Source organism: Antechinus flavipes, chromosome 3, assembly GCF_016432865.1.
Source record: "Antechinus flavipes isolate AdamAnt ecotype Samford, QLD, Australia chromosome 3, AdamAnt_v2, whole genome shotgun sequence".
Lineage (NCBI taxonomy): Eukaryota > Metazoa > Chordata > Mammalia > Dasyuromorphia > Dasyuridae > Antechinus > Antechinus flavipes.
This window is the reverse complement of record NC_067400.1, coordinates 415967040-415990957: the sequence shown is the minus strand read 5'-3', so window position 1 is coordinate 415990957 and position 23918 is coordinate 415967040. Positions and strand designations below refer to the sequence as shown.

Here is a 23918-nt window from a genome sequence, read left to right as displayed (position 1 = left end):
ATTTTTGATTACTATATTATTTCATGTACTTTTTAGTTCTTTTCTTATCTCTGGATGTTTACATTTTTGTTGTTGTTGTTTCTATTAAGGTAATTAGGAAAATTCACTGACTTCAGTGGTTCAGACTAGTAGACTGCCTTGTCTCTCAGGTAACAATACAATTGCCTTTTGGTGCCATATCAGCTCTAATATTGTAGATTTTATGGAGGAAAAGAGTTTAATAAAAAAATAGACCTTTTCATATAAACTCAATAACTAGAGTTTAATTGTTATGGTTTAAAAAAGGAAATATTTTCTTACTTGATAGATACAACATAAACCTCTGTCTCTTAATTTTCTCTTAATTCAGCTATTACCACTGTGTTCAGTTCAGGCCATTAAAGTTATGAGGAACTACACAGTGCAACAGAACTGCCATCAACATTTGAAAATATGGTTACTATAAGTTTTTTTAAACTATTGAAAAAAAATTGCACCTGTTATAGACACCAATCAACAGTCTTATGAGATATCACATCTCAAGGAAAGTCATAAAATAGCTCTATATGGTGAATAAATAGCTTTGCCTTCAGTAATAAGGACACCAGTCACTGTACAAAAAAAGAAAAAGAAAAGAAAAAAAGTGTTGACTTAAAACAGTAAGTGCAAGAATAATGTTAATTAGACTTCCAATCAATGGTATTATAAAACAAAAAGTACCTAGTGTTGGATACATTAGTCATCCCAAGAACCCTTTGAACTACAAAATCCAGAGATGGAAAGATCGAAGCAGAAGAAAAAGTCTCTGTGGCAATTTTTATGGGCTGTTTGTATTTTATTTACTATAATAAGCTTAAAATAGAAAACTATATATCTACTTATAGTGTTTGGGGACCATATAGGCACTATAATGAAAGAAGCAAAATTTAGTTTCTCTTTTAGTGTCTTCTCTTGAGCAACTTGGGACCATTAGAAACTAAAAAAGACAAATTCCTTACATTTACAAAGATGGTAAAAGCTTCTATTTAAAATACAAGTTTCTTCTTTTAGCTACTAAAAGTGTTTTTTTCAAATGCTATCTATTAGTTTCTTAGGACTAGTAGATTACTAAGATTTAGAGGTGGATGTGTCCTTAGAGATTACTAGTACTTGGGGAAGAAAAAAAAAATCTTAAAGAAGACTTTAGTAGCCAGAGTGGAGAAATGAAAATGATTTGTTTTTCTAGTAGGTATCCTTTGTAGGAAATTCCCTTAAAAATACAAATAGTCTTCATTATCCAAATAGAAAAATAGAAAATAAATTAACAGAAATATAAAAAATAGAAAAATTCCATTTAAAGTGAATCCATTTAACATAGAAAATAATATTTCATAGTAGATGTTGAAAATGCTCAATAAATGGAATTAAAGTATGAAAATCTGCTTATTTTATCTTATAATTAACAAATTTAGGTTATAATGGTATTTATGCATTGATTCTCAGAATAACAAAAAAGGCATCAAGTGCTTACTGGTTTGGGGAAACTATTTTTCCTATCAAAATTATATGATATCATAATATGACATCTTTCATTACACATTTTATTTTTGAAGCACGTATTCAAGATTTTCATCAGCTTTTCCATGAGCTTCTCTTAATTCTTTGATTAGACAATGAAGTCAGTTGATTCAATGGGGAAAGATGTTTGTATTAATCAGGAAGGGATATCTGGATGTGGACCAATTTTCTAGCTGGTCAGTTCATTAGTATTTTTGTGTGATGATAGTATTTGCTTCTCTTAAAAACTTCTTAGAAAGTTAACATGGAAGAGTGGCTAGAAAGCCAGCTTTCTATTCAGGAAGACTTGTCCAATCTCTTATCCCTAAAGGCCAGTCATTGACCTCCTAAGGGCCCCAGGAAATTTTCTAGGATTATGAGTTGCAAAACAACTGCTTATCTGCAGAGAAGGAACTTCTTCATTAGGAATTTTCAAAACCAATGAAATAATAATACTAAATAAAACATATTTTTTTTAAATTGTGGGGATGTGGATAATCAATCCTGGTTTAAAGAGGATTCCATATGTATTAAAAAAATGCAATATGGAAAGAGTGATGAGGCATATAGCACTCAATATGTCTCTGTCCATGCTATAGTAGAAAAATTATTCCTCAATGAAATGTATTTTTCCTTTTGATTCATTGTCCCTTTTCTTCCCATCCTGGTAGCTTTCTGAAAATACCCATTGAAGTTAGGTATTCATTTTCCATGAAAAGAAAATAGGAAGTGAAATTAACTACCAAAAAACATGTGAAGGAAGATGTTCTCTTTATCCTGAGATAAACAGAAGTATCAATAGAATGATTTCTCACAAAAATACATACAAACTTTATATATATGTGTACACACATGTATACACATACACAAATATTTGTGTCTAATTATAGCCATCTCTAAAATGGGGGGGGGAGAGAGATGAAAATAAAGGAAAAAAGTATAACTTTTAAAATACATTTTAAAATAATAGCAAATTGTACCTAATAAATTTGTAAGTATTTTTAAATCATCTTTTTAAAAGATTATCTTTTTAGAAATTATACTACATGATAGAAATGCTTGTTTTATTCCACAAATAAAAAATAAAATAAATTAAAGTTAAAAAAAAAAAAACTAATGTGAATGATTGAATTCTTGGTTTTTCTTTTTCTCTACCAGATTCATTTGAAGTTCTGAATCAGCCAGCTCCAAATGCTGGAAATCAAGATCTATGCACATGTCCAGGTATGATGCATGTATGACCACCACAGAACTCTATACTGTCCAAAAATGCTGACCATTAATGAACTCTACAGAGATGGCTATACTCCATTTTAATCATGCCTACCAAGAAAACTTAAGCCATCCTTCTGCAAATTACTTGTTCAATCAATGAGTAAAAATTCAAAAATTCTCCGACTAATAGTTTTAGATTTGCTGCCTCTGCTATATTTGTAATTTATTTTGTACAGCCAATATGCTTACATTTTTATTTTCATACTTACAGTAAGATTTCCATACAGGAGGTCTATATTCATCAGTATCTGAAAGAAAACAATGAAACAAGATTATTAGTATAATGTTCATTATGTAACTTCATGTCTTATGTTCTTTTTTTCCTTATTATTCTTTAATTCAAATTCCAAATTACAGAAGGAATTTTTAAAACTTTTAATAAATTTGATACATTTGAAATGTTATTTAATCTATTTAACACGTTTTTAAAAGAATGAGAAAAAAATCACAAAATTGAAGTAGAAACTATAGCAAGTCATTGTTCTAGGTCCTAAATCACAAATCTGACCTCTATGCAAGTGACTAGGCTAAGAAGTATGGAACAGGGATGGATGAGACCATGGATTTAGTATTCAGAGTTCTGAGGTGGGCCAGAATCTCCAACTGGGGCAGCATAGTGGATAAAGTGCTGAGCCTAAAGTCAGGAAGATTCATCATTTGAATGCTTCCTGAGTTCAAATCTGGCCTCAGACACTAGCTGTATGACCCCATTTACCTTGGTTCCTCATCTGTAAGATGAACTGTAGAAGGAATTGGCAAAACATTCTAATATCTTCACCAAGAAAATTTCAAATGGGGTCACAAAGAATAGGATACAACGAAAATGACTAAAAAACAACCTACGATTCAACTCCCAGCCAACCATCTCCAACGTGGTTAGGTGCAGCTGATGAAGTCCTGGATTTATAGCCAGGAAGAGTTCAAATTTAGCCTCAGATTCTCACAGACAGAACACCAACAGAGAAGGAAGTTATGAATACTTTCTACTCCATTTTTTCATACCTTGAGTTTTGAGTCAAAAAGTCTAACTTTAAGTCCGTAACTCTACCACTTACTAAAGTGTGACCCTGGACACTTAATAATCTCTATGAGCTCCATCTTCCTCTCTGTCTAATAAAAATAATGATCCTAAAAAAATCAGGAAAATAGTACGTGCACAGCATCTTATAAAATTGCTCCATAAGTTTAAGCTTCTATTACTTATAGATTGTTTCGGAGCAGCTAGATGGCAAGCTGATAGAGCACCAGTCCTGGAGTTAGGAGGAGTTCAAATTTGGACTCATATACTTACTAGCTGTGTGATCCTAAATGCCTCCTTCTGTTCCCTTCCAAAAACAAAGTTTGTCTTAAAAGAGGTAATAAGTCACAAAGCAGTGAAAGGACAGCCTAAAGTTTTATCAGTCTAGTAATAAATACCTTTTAAGTTGCTAAGTTCCTGTGCCAGGAACTGTGCTAAGCTCTGGAGATACAAAGAGTCAAAAGATAATCCTGCCCTCAAAGAGCTTCCTATCTAATAGGGGAGACAGCAAGTAAACATATACAAACTAAGTTATACACAGGATAAATACAAAATATAAATGCCATTAAATTCTAATTAAAGTTAAATCCCAGAAACTTATGGAAGACCTCCCTATTGATGATTTCTTCTACAAAAAGTTAGATCTGACTGAGAAGAAACTGACTGAAGAAAAAAACAGCTTTTTAATTTCTTACCAACACATGATTAGACTGATATTATGGTATTACAAAACACATTGAAAACCAAAGAATACAAGTGTCATCTTTAAACTTAGAACCAAAAAATGATACTATACTTGACAAACTACTTATGCAAAATCATACATTTTAAAATTGTGTGCCTACTAAGCCATTGTTGTCAAATAGTGTTAGTGATGAATCTAAATAAAAATAAATGAAAATTTAAATTTAAAAAATATTCATCTGGAATTAAGAGGGATTGAGGAAGTCTTTCAGTATAAGAATGTATTTTAGTTAACAATTAAAAGAAGCCAGGAATTTCTGTAGGCAGAGCACTGAAGGGAAGGCATTACAGGTATGGAGGATAATTCATGATCTGCTCTTGATAGGGTAGTTCTTTTTATCAATAAAATTATAGGTCTAATTTTTTTAAAGGCAAGAAGAACACATAAGGAAGAATTAGGAGAGAATGATGTTTCATTGGCCTTTCATTAGTAAAATCCAGTTGAATCTTCTTAGCCAAAGTCATGCTTTGGATGTTAGTATCCCATAGTCAAAACCAACTAGTGAGGAGGTGGGATAGATGGGGTGGCAGGATGCCAGTGTAACTAACCCCTGACTGGTGGCACTGAAATCTGAATTCCCTCTAGAAACTTGGCTCTGAGGAATGCTGTGGATGAGGGAGAGCAAGAAAATCCTTAATATGTTTAGCAAGAAACCAACTGAAATTACTCAGAGTAAAACTCTAGTGAATATTGCCAATGTATAAACAGCCTTAAGCTAAAAACATAAAAAAAACCAAACAACAAAAAAAAACCCTTCCCATGGCAGCTAAGTTGTTCTTCTAAAATTTAGCCTCCTGAAAGAACCCACTAAAGTTATTTAGCTGAAAAGAATTTCACCCTGTTTTATATTTTCATTTTTAAATAAAATAAAGAGATTGAATTTTCTGGTTTCATAATTAAAGCACTACAGAAGTCCATTATAAATTGCTGCCCTGGGACCAAACTAACATGGATCCACATCAGAAGTTTTCTATGTTATGCTAGTTCCACAAGGAGCACAAAATGTCAGACAGGTTAGAGATTTGAAGGAAAGCAGAGAAAACTTCACAGTAAGTAAAAGAAAAAAAAAGAGAAAAAAAAAACAGCTTGAACTGATGGCAAGATAGAGAGGCTTATTTGTTTCTTTAAAGGATGAGGGTAGTCTGCCATTTTGTAGGGGAGGGGAAGGAATCAGTGGATAAGGACAGTTGAAGATGACAATGATCTGAGAGGACAAGATGTTTTAAAGCTAAATTTAGTCTTTAGAAGTGTCTTCTAAAGAGAGGCTTTTTAGGGTAAGAACAGAACTGAATTATATGATAAGATGAGTAATTCAGATAGAAATGTTTTACAACTGCAAGAGCTGAAAGAAGTTCAAAGTAAGGAAATCCACAATGTTGTTATTTGGTGCAATATAATATTTCTCCCTTAATTTTATGAGTTTTTCATAACATTATTTTCAATTAAACTTAACTATTGGCTGGACTACAGTTTTCTACAGTCAAACCTATTTTTAACTTAAAATATCTTGGACAGAAATTCTTTTAATAGAGATCACATATTTCTTTAATATTGCACTATTTTATTGATAGTTAAAGAACATCAATTATTATACTATGATGCCTTCAGGACTTTTGAGGCTAAATGGCCTCAGGCTGCTGTGCTTTTTGAGTTTTTTTGTCTGCTTTTTGGGAGTTTTCCATTTCCTCCTTTACTGTCAACAATTCTTGCTATTATTGGTGTACCTACCACTACCAGTCCATTTTCCCACTTTTTTGGAAACTAAACATATTACTCTTTTTTGTCAAATAATAATAATAAAGGATTTGAGTAACAGCTTTATAAATAAAGTGTTAGTATATGAACTTTGGGACACTTGTTTTTGTGTTCACAGACCTTTTCTTATTTCTGGCTTTGAGCTGTGTTCCTGGTAATAGCAACAATAATGGAAATAATTAATATTCATATATTTTTTAAGATTTCAAAGTACTTTTTGTATATCATCTCATCTGATTTTCAAAAGAGTCTCTGAGGTAAATAGTAAGACTTTATCTCTATTTTACAGATGAGAAAACTGAGGACCAGCAAGCTTGTGTGACTTGCCTCAGTTCACACAGGTGGATTATGTCAAAGGCAAGGTTTAAAACTTTGTACTACTGACTCCAAGACCAGCACTGTAACCATCTCATTGTGCTAAATCTAAGCAGGCAAAGTGACCAGAGAGCTAAGTCTCAGATAGATGTGTTATAATTATTTTCAAAATAATTAAATTAAAGTATTCATACTTGTACTGGTAAATTATTGTAAGCTGATTGTATTATGAATAAATCAAGTTATCCCTCACCCTACATTTTGCTCCAATCAACATAAATTATAAAAGAGCTGGAGAGGAACTGAGGAATAGCTATAGAACTTCATGACTAATTCACCAGAAATTCTTCTTCTAAAACTTCAAACTATTTTTTCTTATTCCCAAGGGAGTGACATACATGTTGTGGTATATATATCAAAACAATTGAATAAATTAAAAGAAGATACAAGAAAGAGAACACTGTGCTCTTTTAACATAAAGCAGCAGCTTGTCCTCAAGTAAACAAGAGCCAATAAGCAACAAATATTGCTATTCTACCTCCAAAGAGAAGTTTCAAGGATTCTCACCACCTCCTCTTTAGCATTTGTCATAAAACCCAACCCAAAGACCTAGGATATAAAGGAAAGGGGCACCTTATTATTGCTTTTTTTTTTTAAATAGCCTATGACTAAGTAAAAATTCACCAACTGCTTAAAATCATAAAATGGCATGGAAAATGCAGTAATTACACTTAGTATCTGCAACACAAAATCTATTACATGCATGATATATCACCAACACACATCATTTTCAATTTAAGTTTTACTGCCCTTTTCTTGGAAAGGAAATGTGGCCAGTCTCAAGTTTCAAACATCTATATACTAATAGCCATCTTGTCCAAGAGTTTATTTTCCTCCCATTCTTACCTTCACTTTCCCTTCTCCAAAATGCTGCTGCTGGGAATTCTTCTTTCTTTCCCTTTGCTATGGCCACTGGGAGATCTTTTTTTGTTTCTTTCCTATTCTCTCTGGCTCCTGCTATATGCTTAGCTAGCCAGTTCATCTTGTTATGATACACTGAAGAATTCACTTGATTTGTAATCAATGTATCTGTATCTGAATCCTAGCATTTCCATTTATTGTGTGATTTTGAACAAATCACTTTAACTATCCAGGTCTCAGTTTTCTCATTTGTAAAAAGTGAGTTATACTAGAAAACTTCTAACGTTCTTTCTAGAACTAAATATATGACTTTATGATGGAGCTGCTTACAACCACTACCATCCCAGTCATTCTCATCACAATCCACGGATCTATTTCCATTCTTCACTACAATCTATGTTTATGTCTATCTCTAGGTCCCACAACTGAAGGACTCTTGGCTATGCTCCCCTTTTCTGCAATCCCTCACACGCACTTTGGATTTAAAATCTCCCATTCTTATCTCTTATTTTGCTTTTAGTTCTTACTTCATCCGTTCTTCTAGAACACTAAGTAGTTTGGAGGGATTAGATAATGAGTCCATGGAGTTCTGGAATTCACTCTGTGGTTTATGGTTTTTTGCCATGCCAATCTCATAAAAGGGTCTTAACCTAGTCAGCCCATTTTATAACATGTAGCCCCCAAATTTGATATTCCCTTTTAGGACAGAAGACCTAGGAATCTGGGGTCTTCCACTGAGAAGATCTACCAGCTGCCTCAGTTCCCTAGGAGATATTCAATATGAGCTCCAGATCTGAGGATCTGAATGATTAACTTGACTCCTCAATAGAAAAACACAATGAAATCAAGGACTCAAGAAGAAATGGAGGACACCTAGACTGAAATGCAAGGAAGACTCAAGATAGAATTCAACAAGCATTTAATTCAATCATATTTATTAAAAGCCTATTAGGTAACATAATGGTGAAGTAACCAAAGCAGTCAGCAGAGTAGTTTTCCACAGAACTTTGTAACCTCCAAATCCTCAAAATTAAAAAAAAAAAAAACATAGGCAGCAAATTTTTTGCAGAAACTAAAGATGAATCCATTATAATACAGAAGTGTCGACCAATGTAAAAGTCTCCTGAAATAACTTGGGAGAAATTAAACTCTCAGAGCCCTAATTCCCAGTTCATTCCATCCTAGCACTGGGTAGTACAAGTACAAGCAACCTCTCAGACTTGGGTCTCAGAGCTCTCCTTTAGAGACACCTTCTCTGGTACCCCCATGGCAGTGATTTAGCCCAGCCAGGCAAAAAAAAAAGGAGTGTTTTCTAGATAGAGGTTGAGGATGAGGAGAGAGAAGACCTCTCTCCACAGAGTTCACTAGGGTTCCATATACATCAAAAAGGATAATGGAAACATAATCAGAATCAATCCCCTATCATTATTATGGACAGAAAATCAACCAGGTTCCCATATTCTCCCCAATGCTACCGGACTAAGGACACTCATTTTGGAAGTCTGTACAAAAGGAAAGGTGCATGTCACATCAGTGGAGGGTAGGGAAGAAGGAAACCAGAGAGAAGCTACCAAGGATACAAGAAACATATTTATAACTAAGTACCACATATCTCTATAAGTAAATCTGTGTCTTTTAGAGTAGATACCATTGTAGGAAGTTGAAATTATAAAAGCAAAACAGAAAAACAAAAAAGAAGAGAAGAGGTTTCAAGCTAGAATCTCGGGGAGCACCAACACTTAAAGAATTGGGCACATGCCAGCATAGGAGACTGACCAAGAATAATCAGAAAAGCAGGAGGCTTCCTTATTGATTATTTCTCCAATAAAAAGATGGATATGACTGAGAAGGAACTGATTGAAGAAAAAGAAAAGAAAGTAACCAAAAGATAGGAGAATCAGAAAAGGTCAGCATGACAAAAATCATGATATACCTTCCAGTGCACCCCCCCAACAAATTTACCTTGTAATTATTTTGCATATGATTTGCATAATAATAATAGTTAGCATTTATATGGGACTTTAAGGTTTTCAAAATGCTTTGCAAATATCTCATTTTATCTCACAGCAGTCCTAGGAAATAGGTGCTCTTATTATCTCCATTTTATATATGAGAAAACTGAAGTAGACAGAAGTCAACTGATTTGCTCAGAATCAAAGCAAAAATCATCTACAAGTCAAAAATGAATAACTCTGTGGGGAGATTTGAAATCTGGTAGCATCCATCCATTGTGCCTTTACCTGCCTTTTATATACTTATAAACTAATATGAATACATGCTATCTCTCCTGACAAAACATAAATAAGCTCAATAATTTTTTCACTTCATCTTTGTATCCCTAGTGTCTAGTACACAGAACATAAAAGGTACTTAATAAATGCTCTTGACAAATATGAAGTTATTGTATTTGTAAGCACCTCAAAACCTCAATCACAATAACCAGCAACACTTCTATTCAGGAAAAGGCAAGTTTTAAGTTTCACAATGAAATAAACTATAAGAAGAATAGGTTCCATCCATCTCTAAAGCTATTAAATTGTTCATGTGTTTCCTTCAGAATCTACTAGGTGGAGAAGTGGATAGAGCTCCAGCCCTGAAGTGAGGAGAACCTGAGTTCAAATTTGAACTTAACACTTCCTAGCTGTGGGATCCTGGGCAAGTCACTTAATCCCAATTGCCTCAGCAAAAAAAAAAAAATCTCTACCAAAAGTTTCATCTACCTTTTCATCTGTCATAAAATTGTTTTTTCCTTAAAGGTTAACATTCTTCAAGTTAACATTTCCTCAAATGTTAACAAATCTTTCTCTTTGTTTCCTTAATTTTGTAATTATACCATTCCTTGAAACTTTCTATAGCTATTAATACTTACTGTTTTCTGCTACTTTCTGTATTAATTTATCTTTTATGATATTTAAAATTTTAAAGGTAAGTTCATGCTATTATTTTTTATTATCTTTTTATTACAAGTGTAGAGTATTTTAGCTATATCACTAGTTTAAAATAATGCAGGGAGGAACAGTTAGATGGCACAATGGATAGAGCACTGGCCCTGGAACCAGGAGGATCTGAGTTTAAATCTGGATTCAGATACTTAACATTTCCTTGCTGTGTGTCCCTGGGTAAGTCATTTAACCCCAATTGCCTTGCAGGATAAAAAAACAGAAATGATAAGAGAATAAGAGTGGGACCACTTAGATCATTATTTCTAAAGGAAAATTTATTTCACGTTTCAAAGCATCACCCTACAAATAAGCTTATGTAGTGGAATAAAGTTGGGTTTGATTGTAATTTATTAGATTATAAATCCCTTAAGGGGAAGGACAGTTTTTTACCTGTTTTTATATTCCAAGAATTTAGCACAATGTTTGGCACTTAGTAAGGGCTTAACAACTGTTTGATTGTTTGATTTGAAAAAAAACCTTTATTCAAGTTTTTCCTCTTCCTGCACCAGTTGTGTGAACTTGGATAAATTAAATTACAACTTCCCTAAACCTCAGGTAGTTGCCTGATCTCTAAAATGGGATTAATCCTTGATCATACCACTGCTTCATAAAGAAGAGGTCAGGAACACACTTTATAAACCAAGAGGAATTATTTATGTATTATGATTACTTAATTCATTTATCAGTTGTTTGTAAAGATTTATCTTTGCATTATCTCTGAATCTTTTTGTTTGGTACTATATTTTTTCTTTAAAGAAATAAAGTTTTATTAACATTCATCAACATTTTCATGTGATGCTAAAACTAAGCAAAATGTACCCAAACAACTTTAAAGCATCTCAACATGAACATAATAATTACAGAACCATTATAGCACAGTAGATACAATTCTAGCGTGGAATAGGGAGAGTCTGGATTTAGCTTCTCCTTCTGACTCTTAGAAAATCTATGACCCTGAGAATTTCTTTGGGCATCAAAAATTCCCTGGGGCTTATTTATTAAATCAAAGGCAAGATGTGATCTGATCTTCATTTGTGCAGGGAATTTCATCACAAGAAGTTCCCAAATTACATGTCTTTTTATATATGTATATAGTATAATCTCAGTTTTGCATAATATAATTTACAGCACAACTTCTACACGCTCAATAAATGTTTCCCTGATTGCTAGGATAATGTGTTAGCTCTTTTCAGTTATATGATTGACTAAATATTTATGATAGTAACTACTAACCAGATGAGAGAATCTATCTAGCTTCTTCATACCCCCTTATGGGAATAAGTGAGTCATTGGTCTTTTCCCCCAGCACTCACAAACACTTATAGTAATAATGTATTTTCTTTGCCAGCTAAAGGACAAATAGATACAAATATACTGCTCTGTGTATATGTATACATATATACTGTGTGTATATATATATATATATATATATATATATATATATATATATTTATAATCTCCATACTGTATGTTTTTCAGTTTGGTACAGTTTTTCTGGTGAAATTTAAACAGTTTTAGAGTCTATAAAAAGACCAAAACAAATCATATCTTTTAGAACAGAATGAAATCTGCTTTAAAAAAATTAACAAAAAAAGTCCAAATTGAGATTGTTAGCCTTTGGTGCTCAAGCACCGTTTTACAATTTTTTTACACAATATATAATCATAAGAATTTTCCATCAGGAAATCCATTAAGCTTTGTCAAGCCTTTTCTGGCTGGTCAAAAATCATCTGACTTAAACAATTCAAAGCAAGGGGCTCATAATTTCAGATTACTTTTGTTTTAAGAAGTCACAGTTTTAAATCACTACACAGGAATGACAGTGGTAGAGAGGAATGTCTTTCCTTCATCTTAACCACCTGGCATATTATATTCTTTTAATCTCCCAAATCCAAAGTCTTCAAGGCTGACCTTCCTCCACCCTAGCAACTGCTACTGCTCTCATTCTGCACATGCATGGACAATAATACTAAAAGAACCAGGTGCTGGTAACCCCAGAAACATATTTCAGCACAAGACAAAATGTTTAGGAAATCTATTAAGCAATGCATTTTTTCTTTTAAGGAAGAATATCTAAAAAAAAAAAAATCTAATGAATATGTAAATTTCTAGTTTTCCTCAAAAAGTAAAATATAATTATTAGTCTTTAATTTAAAAAAAGAAAGAAAAGAAAATTGACAATAGAGCAACCAAAAAAAATGTTTCCTTCATTAAAAGCAGCAAATTAAAACAAATATTTTTAAAACTTAAAAAAAATTCATGAATTATAGAGAAACTCAAAAAAACGAGCATATCTAAGGTTATAAATACAGTACATCCTCAGTAAGCTCCTTTTCTTGAAAAGACAGGAAAGGATGAAAAGGAACAGGTTTATCCAACAATTAAAATTTCATCCTGCAAAGTTACAGTCAAATGGGGTCAGTTAAGTTCATCCTCAGGAAAAAAAAAAAAGTCATTTAAAGTTATTTCAAGTTGGAAGTTTATGTGTCATGATTCACTTATAAAGTATAAACTATTTTTAAAAACCAAAGCTAATTATTTTTCATTCTTCAGAGAATAATGACCCAGAACTTGTACAGAAGAGAGATAATTTCTAATTCAGGATAGCTATTGTGCTGTGTCTTCCTTCACCAAAGAGTCTCCAGTAACAAAAACTTTGCAAATCCTCTGTGTCTCACCATGAGAAAAGACCGACAGTGGTCTCTCTGGCTCACAAAGTCCCTTTAATGAAATATGGAACAGACATAGAAACTTCACTCCTCCTACAGATCTTTCATCCAAGCCCTCAAAAGCCTTTCCTTCCTCTCACTGGACAGTCCTGGCAAACAGACTATGCAAATAATCCTTTACTACTTTTTCTATCTTTTCAATACAGCCTAGCAATCAAAAAGGCAAACAGAAATAGGTTCTGGAACCTGTTTGCCACACAAATGCAGGGGAGAAATTGCAAAGTCCTTTTCCCATTTAATATTTGTTTTTCTAGTAAGAAATACTAAAGGCCCTCTAAGATTTTCTCCATAATTCAGTAATTTCCAGAAAATGTACATTCTAACCAGTTGGCAAATTGACCAAAAACTCTTACAATGCCCTGCTTAAGGATTAAAAGAAAGCATTATAAGAAGTCATTAACTTTGGCACAGCATTTCCCCAGTATCTCAGCCTTCAAAAAAAATTGGTTTTAATACAAAGCCATTACTTTAATTAATATGACAGTGCTCCTTATAACCCTTTGCCACAAGCAACACAATAGAGAAATAAAGTTTACTTGTAGAAAATGGAAGTCAACTTTGCAATGGTCAAAACTTAAAATTGAAAAATATATACTCATTGCTACTTTTTCCTAAAATGAACAATTATTCTGGAGACCCTTTCTCACACCTCATTTGGGGGCTTCTTATGACTGTATTATCTCAATAATATTACAAAACCCTTGACATTAGAAAACAAAATTATTGGAAAATGCAACATTAAGTAGAAGTGTGACTCTATCCCAGATATCTGACAAATATACCTTAGTCTGAGGATTCCTCACCTCTGGTAGTTGAGATAGTAAATGCCCCTCGTTGGCTTTTTCCTAAAGAACATATTAAAAATACAATTTTTCTTTGTGGCAATTTATTCCTTGTGACAAAGGACTCTAGGACTGTGCTTCTCCCATGACCAAACATAGTGGTAGAGGAATGTCTCACTTGAGCCCCAACCCTTAGAAAAGGAATCCATTGCCACATTCTTGGTCCTGGGAATGTGCCACAGAATGTGTTTGTTAGAATTTGCAGAATACTTTGACATGGATTTATCTAGCAGCTTTAAACTGCTTAATTCTGAGAGACAGCCATACAGACTTAACCCAGAATCTGGGAAGGGATGAAGGTTCTGCAGGTACATGACAATAACTGACTCTCAGAAAATAGTTGTTAGACCCTAAATTCATCTTCAGGAAAAAAAAGATGATTTTGTCACCTTGAATTTTAACAATGATAGTGTGAGACAGAAATGCTCAGAACTGCTTGTCACTTTGTATCATGATACAGGATAACCATCTCTGAACAATGCATCTTTTTTCAAGTGAGTGTCCTCAAAAAAAAAAAAAAAACAATCCATAAGCTAATGAATTAATAGGTGAGCTGAGGGAAATATTGGGATGCTTTTTTGGAGGGCTGTGAGCTATATAATCAGACGGGACCAAATAAGGGAGAAAGCAATGCACAGCTGTGGGAAAGAGCAAAGCCAGAAATGAAAGCAATGCTGCTGCAAACCACAGATCAGCATAACCCAATAATTCTAAGCATGTGCTGGCTGTTCAGAGGTTTAATAAAGTGGTCTGCATGTCTGAATTAACACCGATCCACCTTTTGCACAAATGACACTCTATGCTGTCAAGTGTCCAAAAAATATGCTACTTAAGAACAATCGTATATCAGAAGAGATCAATCTTAGGTGATATTTATCACAGTTGATTTAATTCGACAAACAAACAACAAAAAAAAAAAAAGATCCATATTGGAGGCAGAAGACCTACATTCAAACTCCAGGTCTAATTAATACGTGTGTGTGTGTGTGTGTGTGTGTGTGTGTTTGAGTCAAATCACTTCTCTAACTCTATTTTTTCATTTGTAAAATGAGTAATCTTTCAGATCCCTTCTAGCTCCAGTTCCTAGGAAAATTCTGTAGGTTATTAGTCCAAAATCAGATGAAGAAACCTCTAATGCCAAGTTTGTTTCTGCATTTCTGTAACTCTCCTTTTATGGTTTTTTAAATTTTCCAGAGGTTAAACTCAAACAGAAATAAATACTCAAGTGAGATAAACTTATATGCAAAGAAACTATATTCATCCTAGTAGGCAATGTCTGTCAGATCTTACAGTAAAATATGACGCTACAACTATGAGAACCTGTCCAGCTCTCCAAGACCCTATGGGCATAAGGTTTTCTTGGCAAAGATACTGAAATGGTTTGTTACTTCCTTCTTCAGTATGTTCCCATTTTACAAAAGAGAAACTGAGGAAAATAGGAGTTAAGTGACTTCTTAGGGTAACATATTTAGTAAGTATCTGAGGCCATATTTGAAATCAGATCTTCCTGATTCCAAGCTCAGCACACTATCCACTATAAAATCTATCTGATCCCCAGCACTAGATAAATGAAAAGAAGCATATTTTTAAAATATCCCCTTTTCATGCTCTCCAACTTCATACCATTCACCTTCTTTATGCAATAATGTTCTAATTTGTATTTTAGTTTTCAACTTGGTTCATTTTTCTAGTGCTTTTCTTAGTGGTGGACATGAAAAAAGAAAAGAAAGGAAATAAAAGAAAAGAAAAAGAAAACCAAATGAAATGAAAGCAAAAGGAAAAGACAAAGAAAAAAGAAAATAAAAAATAATACCTGCTTTCTAGGAGTTTACATTTTACTTGTGGATACAATATGTACACATATAAGAAGATAGAAGATAATTTGAGGATACAACACTAATAGCTGTGATTAGAAATTAGAAAAGTTAAATAAGAAATCATACCTGAGGTAGCTAGATGGTGCAGTGGATAGAGCATCGACCCTGAAGTCAGGAGGGCCCGAATTCAAATTTGACCTCGGCCACTTAATACTAATTAGCTGTGTGGCCCTGGACAAGTCATTTAACCCCATTTACCTCAGCAAAACCAAAAACAATTAAAAATTTTAAAAAATGGTACCTGAGTAAAATCATCAAATAAGAATATAAATTCTGGGAAGTAGAGATAAAGACACAATATATTTCTAGCATGAAGAAAAGTTTGTGGAAAGGCTCAAAGATCAAGTTTGGGGAATAGTAAATGGGCCAATTTGACTAGAACTTAATAAAAATAATTGGAATAAGTTTAGAAATGTAGCCTGGAATTGAGAACCACTGAAGAATTTTGAGTAGAGGGGCTATTACAACAATCCAGGTAAAAGATGAAGTTCTAAATCAGGGTGGTGACTACATGAGTGGAAAAAAGGATAAATAAACAGGAGATGTTGAAAAAGTAAAACTGATCAGACTTGACAGTGGACTAAATGTGGGGGAGGGTGCAAAAGAAAGGAAAGAATCAAGGATAAATCAAAAAATAGTCTTCAGTGGAAAAATTCAAGCTAAAGGGCAAATTTAAATAACTGATTCATAGCCATCAGATAAGCAAAAATGACAAAAAAGGAAAATAACAAACGTATGGAAATAAGTCCTTTAATGTATTGTCAATGAGCTAGGAATTGATTCTGGAAAGGATTTTGGAACTATGCCAAAAAGTCAGTAAATTGTGCATACTCTTTGATCCAATGATATCACTACCAGACCTATACCCCAAAGATCAATGAAAAAGGACATACATATAAAAATATGTAGTCCTGCCATTTTTGTAATAGCAAAGAAATGGAAACTAAAGGGGTATCTATCAATTGGAGAACAACTGAACAAATTATAGTCAATGCCTGCAATGGAATATTATTATGTTACAAGAAATGATTCCAGGGCTGTTTTCACAGACACCTGAAAAATGCAGATGAACTATTACATGAAGTAGCCAAGCCAAGAGAACAATGTATACAACAGCATTATAGACAATATTGAGAGACTTGAGAACTCAATCACTTCAGTAACCAACCACAATTTCAGAGGACCAATTTCAGAGGCTATCCACAACCTATCAGAGAGATGATAAGGGACAAGATGTAGAATGAGACAAACATTTTGCTTTTTTTGACTATGAATATAACAAAGGATTTTTTCCTTGTTTAATTTGAGTCAGATAAAGTGGAGGTAAAAGAGCTTATTAATTGAAAAGAATAAAACTAAAAGTCTTTTAAAAGATTAAATCTGAGTTTTCAAATCTGGGTAATAGGAAGGACAGTGGTACCTTTAATAGAAATAAGAACAATAAGAAAAGGGATGAATTTAAGGGAAAATAAAATGAGTTTTATTTTTAATAAAAAATGAGTTTAATTTTTAGATTTGTTGAATTTGAAATATCAATGGGACAACTAGATGGAGATGTCTAATTGGTAATTGATGATATGGCACTAGACTTCAGGAAAGAGATTATATTTAGATATAAAGATTTTGGAATTATATATATAGAAGGAGTAAATGGAGGCAGATGAGATAATTGATGAGGGGAACAGGACAAAACCTTGGGGGGATGTGCTTATCAGTGGGCAAGTGATATGTTATCTAGTAAAATAAGTTGAAAAAGTCTGATCATACATATAGGATGAAATGCAAGAACAGTGTCACAGATGTCAAAACTTGAGGGGACATTCAAGATAAAAAGAGGTTGACATTGTCAAAAACAGCTGAGGGGTCAAAAAAGATGTGGAAAAAGAAAAGGCTATCAGAATTTGTGGTTAAAAGCTCATTAATAATCTTAGAAAAAGCAGTTTTTTTAAATTAAAGCTTTTTATTTTTCAACATTAGTCCTTGCAAAACCCTTTGTTCCAATTTTCCCTCTCTTCCCTCATCCCTCCCCTAGATGGCAGGTAGTGCAATATATGTTAAATATGGTACAAATATATGTTAAATCCAATATATGTATACATATTTATACAATTATCATGCTATACAAGAGAAAAAGTGAAGCAAAATAAAATACAAGCAAACAACAAAAAGAGTGAAAATGCTGTGTTGTGAACTACACTCAGTTCCCAGGTCCCACAGTCCTCTCCCTGGGTGTAGATGGCTCTCTTCATCACTGAACAATTGAAACTAGTTTGAATCATTTCATTGTTGAAGAGAGCCAAATCCATCAGAATTGATCATCATATAATCTTGTTATTGTCATGTATAATGATCTGGTTCTATTCAAGTCTCTCCAGGCTCTCTGAAATCATCCTGCTGGTCATTTCATACAGAACAATAATATTCTGTAACATTCATATCATAATTTATTCAGCTATTCTCCAATTGATGGTCATTCACTCAGTTTCCAGTTTCTTACTACTACAAAAAAGGCTGCCACAAACATTTTTGCATATGTGGGTGCCTTTTCCTCCTTTAAGATCCAATAGAAACACTGCTGGATCAAAGGATATGCACAGTCTGATAACTTTTTGAGCATAGTTCCAAATTGCTCTCCAGAATGGTTAGCTCCATTCACAGTTCCACTAGCAATGCATCAGTGTCCCAATTTCCCCACATCCCCTCCAACATTTGTCATTCTCTTTTCCTGTCATCTTAGCCAATCTGACATGTGTATAGTGGTATCTCAGAGTTGTCTTAATTTGCATTGATCTGATCAATAGTGATTTAGAGAACCTTTTCATATGACTAGAAATAGTTTCAATTTCTTCATCTGGAAATTGTCTATTCATATCCTTTGACCATTTATCAGTTGAGGAACGGCTTGAATTCTTATAAATTTGAGTCAATTCTCTATATATTTTAGAAATGAGGCCTTTATCCGAACCTTTGAATGTAAAAATGTTTTCCCAATTTATTGCTTCCCTTCTAATCTTGTTTGCATTAGTTTTGTTTGTACAAAACCTTTTTTAACTTAATATAATCAAAATTATCTATTTTGTGATCAATAATAATCTCCAGTTCTTTGAAAAAGCAGTTTCATTTGTGTTTGGGGTCATTTCAGGAAGTTCAAAAATAAGCATATGGTAAAGAAGTAGAACCAATGAGTAAAGAATATTTTTTTCTAAATGTTTGGCTATAAAAAGTTGGAGAAAAACTTTCCTCAACAGTAATTATTTGCCCAAAGAAGTTGATGAAGCTTTTCCACCAAAGTCAGCAAGTTTTGCCTTTATTGTAGATACTTATGTATTATATATACATACATACACATATGTGTTTGACATAATGAATATAAGTATTAGGAATAATTAAAGCATGAAAATCAGTCAAGAGGGTAAACAGCAATTTCTTCTTTCCTTAGTTTTTTTGCCCTAGAATTCTTCTCTAATTCTAATGCTAGCCTGAAGAAGAACTTAAAAATATTTCATATTAACTTAGATAGGTGTTTGGAGCAACAGATTATATCATTCAATCCCAGATACAAAAATTGAAAGAAGAGGCAATTTTGATTTAGGAGCATTAGACTTGTCTTTGCATGAGCATTCCCTCTGTTAGATATAGCTTTGATCCAAGTGGTAGTTATCAGGGGGAAAAAAAGTTTTTTTTGTACTGCAACTTAAAGACTAATATAATAGGTATACGGTATTTGCCTAGTGTCCTCTACATGGAGAAATCCTATCTCAAAAGATCTAGAGATGCTTCCTTTTAGAAACACTTTGTAATGGAATAGAAGATGTCTATTAGAATCAAGAATATTCTTTCAGAATCTTGAAAGAGTTTGTTTCACTTCTAAGTTTAATCAAAGAAGTAGGAACCAGAACATCCCTAAAGAAAAAGTAGCTCCAGATCGTCCAGTAGTAAATGACAAGCAAGTTTGTGTGCCCAAATCCACTAGCAGGCTGTATCAGCATTAAGATCCCACCTCCCATCATGATTCTGACACTTTTATTGCCAGTGACTTTGATGAGACAAAAACTAAATCATAACTCCATAAAATATACCCCTTATAGTCAAATCGACACCTAATAGCAACTAAAATGTGCCAGGGATTGTCCCAAATGCTACAAAGAAAGGCAAAAAAAAAAAAAAAACCCAGTCCTTCTTGCTCTCAAAAAGTTCAATCTAATGGGGACACAACATTTCAGAAAAATCTGTACAAATTAGAGAAATACAGCATAAATTGGAGATAATCTCAAAAGGAAAGGCCCTTTGAATAAATTGAAGGCTTTTTGAATAAATTGGAATCCTTAAGGTAATCAGTCATCATCATGTAAAATCTTAGCGAAAGAAATCTATATAATCTTAGGTTACATTGAGATTTTTTTCAGTCCTGTTCGATTCTTCATAACTCCATTTGTGGTTTTCTTGGCAAAGATATTGGAGTGGTTTGCCATTCTCTTCTCTAGTTCATTTTACAGATGAGAAAATTGAGGAAAACAAGATTAAGTGACTTGACCAGGGTCACATAGCTGATAAGTATCTGAGGCCAGATTTGGACTCAGGAAGATAAGTCTTCCTGACTGCAGGCCCTATACTCTATTTACCTATTACCTATCTGCCTATCTTGGGATTACTAAGGAAAACCTATTTCAGCCTACTTCAAAATAGTAAACTTCCCTCGGCTTTATTCTAGGATGTGGCTTTGCAAGGCTAATTAGCAGAGTCTGTAGTGTGAATTATATGTGAAGTGGTTTGGGGTAGGGCCAAAGTTACCCATTCTAATTCCAGCCAAATTTGACATCTGATATTCTATACATGAGCCCAACCCCCACACAGATGGCAATCTATGTGATATCCAATCAGATGTGGGAGATAAAATATCAACAGAAGGTACTGGTTAAAGGTACATGATGAAATTTCCAAGTTAAGCAGCATTATGGGCCCCTCAATAACAACATAAATGAAACAAAATTTTTTGTATCAGAAGAGAAATGCAAACTTCCATATAAATGCATTGTCTAGTTTTCTCATGATGCTATTTTCTTATGGAAATATTCCATACTTGTATATAACCATCTGAATGTCATTAAAAAGGGGGAAAAGACAGCATTTCAAATTTATTTTCCCTCAATTCAATCTTCCAAAGGTTTTGATATTACTGTGTATTCTTAAACATATAAGCTGTAAGATCCTCCATAAATGAAAGAAACTATAGCAGAGGTATCACAGTGCACAGGGCAATGATTTTTTAAATGAAAAAATTGGCCAATTTTTAAACTTACCCAAACAATTTCATTTTTGCTCAAAACCCAAAGTACATGCTAATTTTGAATGTTTATATTTCAGCAAGCAGATTGAATAACTTACACAGCTGTGAACAAGCATTTTGTTTCAAATACTGTCTGCATGCTTTAGTGCACTAACATTGTTAGAATATCCATAGGGTGCTATACCCTCAGGACTGGAAAACAGAAAGTCATTAGCACTGAAACTGAAAAAAAATTTTTTCATATTGCCTTCCTTCAAAAATCATTCCATTATCTCAAAGTAAGCACAGACGTGATAAACTTCACATTTCCTATAGAACCCCATCCATTCTATTTCTAATTTCACTTTTTTTCTTTAGGATATACTGCCAAACTATTGCCAACACAGAAACATTAACAATAACAACAAAAAAACTCAGAAGATTAAGATCATTTCATGGGTTTTGTACAGCAATCTTTTCTTTAAGATAAAAATAATTTGAGCAATCTCAAAGGAGAATAGTGACAAGAACAAATTTCAGCAAACCTGGTCTTTCAGAAGTAGAAATGATCTGTAATAATCCAGTACTTAACACAGTACCTGGTACACAATAGATGCTTAATAAATGTTTAGTTTTGAAAAAGATTCTCTGAGTTCTTCTAAGGGACACAATTAAACCTAGGTAGTAGATGCTAACATCTGGTAAGCTGCCTTTATGCCTCAGTATTTAAAATTCCTTGAGAAATGGATAACTGGCAAAGAAATTAGTTTATCCGTTTTACTGGAGAACTGAATATTCCCTAAAAAAAAAAAAAAAGGAATTCTAAGAAAAGCACTGATTATCTCAAATGTGTGCATATTAACTATCATCTGGTTCCTTTCATACCTACCAATAAAATGCTGAAATAGATTGGAGTCAGGAGAAGAATAACTAATAAAAAAATGTAAAATGTGAGATTTTGTGGGGTTTTAACAGCCTTAAAAGAAAACAAGAGAGAAAAATGTTAAAGGAAATATTCTTTCTTTTTCAAATAAAACAAAGCTGAATTCAAAACTCTTCACTATTTGGTTTTGACAAGAAAAAAAACCTAGAATTTTCTAGAATTACACAATTGACATTTACTTTAAGAAAAATTTCCTCTTCTTGGCCCATCCCAGGAAAACCAAAGCAATGATTTGTACCAAAGTGTCAAGAAGTCCAAGAGGAATGAGCTGCTAGAAATAACCATTTCCCTGCAGATATCAGTCATCTGGGAATTAACACATTGGTCTTGAAAAGAAGATTTATTGATGCCTTTCGTTTTAATAGCACAGTCATTTCCAGATATATTATCCCATACTCCCATCCTTCCCAAACTGAACCCATGCTTGTAATAAAAAAATATTAAGCAAAATTAACTGATGCATTGCCTGCATTTGACAAAGTGTGCATCACCATTCTATCCCTGTATTTTCACATCTGTCTGTCAAAAGGAGGAAGGGGGCATGTTTTATAAGGGGGTTCCACTCAATAGACTCCTTTAGCTCTAAGCCTATGCATTTATATAAGCATATATATATATATATCCTGTGCATCAAATATGACTCCAAATGTATGAGCCTGTGAGAATGAGGATACCATCAACACAAATAAAACCCAGAGAGTTTAGAAAGAGACTCAAAAGCTTGCTACAGATAATTCATGAATCATATAATAGACTATGAGAATGAGTTTTAAGCATTTTTATTCAAAAGTGAGAAGAGAAAGTCCAAAATCCCAAAGTGGTTTTCCTGTGTTTTCTCCACTTCAGCAACAAACCTGGCTACTGTATTAATGGATTTTCAGATCCCAATGTTATCCCTAAGTTAATTTGTTTTTTTCGTACATAGGTCTCACAAAAAAAAAAATTTATAATATGTTATCATCCACAGAAATTCTGATGAATTCTCTAGCAGTTTAAAATAGTCCCTTCCAATGTGAAAAATAACTGGCTTTCTCTTGTTATTTTCAAAGACTGTCTTTTAAAATAATGTTTTGTTTTCCCACGGGATTTTTCTTTGTATGCAAATGGAGTGGGAAGGAGAGTGAGGGTGAGGACTAGTTGAAACCTCAAGGAAATAACATAAAATGTCCTACTGCTTCTTCCCCCAATCCAAGAAAACATAACATCAATGAATAAATGGATTAAGCACTACTCATATCTATTCAATAATTCTTATTAAAGTTTCAGAAGGCTTTATTCTAAATGAATAAGCATCAATTTTTGGAGAGGAAGGAATAGCATCCATGATGGTCATGCATAGTCTCAAATAAAATTAAGGAAAGAGCCTACCCAGCATTGTGAAAAATTTAGCAGTTAGACAATAAAGGTATTAATTTAATTATTACCTATAGCTAATAATAATTAATAAATTAATTATACCAAATTAATAAATTAATAAATCGAACAATAGTTAGCATGGAAATCCTTGTGCATTCACAAAAGCAATTAGTTTGCCAACCAAGAGATGAATGATTTACTTGGCAATTGAGTACATATGATCACTTTTCAAAGATGTAGAGGAAATGACACACAAAGAAAAATCAAATATATCAGCCTGGGTTATTTCATTTCAACCGGGCCTCAAATATTGATTGCACAAGTGAATTTTTTAAACAATGGAGAATTTCTATGTACCAGGAGGAGAGAAAAAAATAAGATTCCTCTTAAAATTAGAAATACCTTGGATTTAAATGAAA

At 33.2% G+C, this 23918-nt stretch overlaps 1 protein-coding gene across 1 annotated transcript in view; it reads right to left on the bottom strand.

Annotated features, from left to right (window-relative positions):
- CHN1 (chimerin 1) overlaps window positions 1–23918 on the bottom strand; it is a 265138-nt gene that overhangs the window by 207179 nt on the left and 34041 nt on the right. Inside the window, exon 3 of the mRNA XM_051986172.1 lies at window positions 3000–3038. Coding sequence (XP_051842132.1) covers window positions 3000–3038 — 39 coding nt within the window. The remainder of the gene's footprint in view (window positions 1–2999; window positions 3039–23918) is intronic.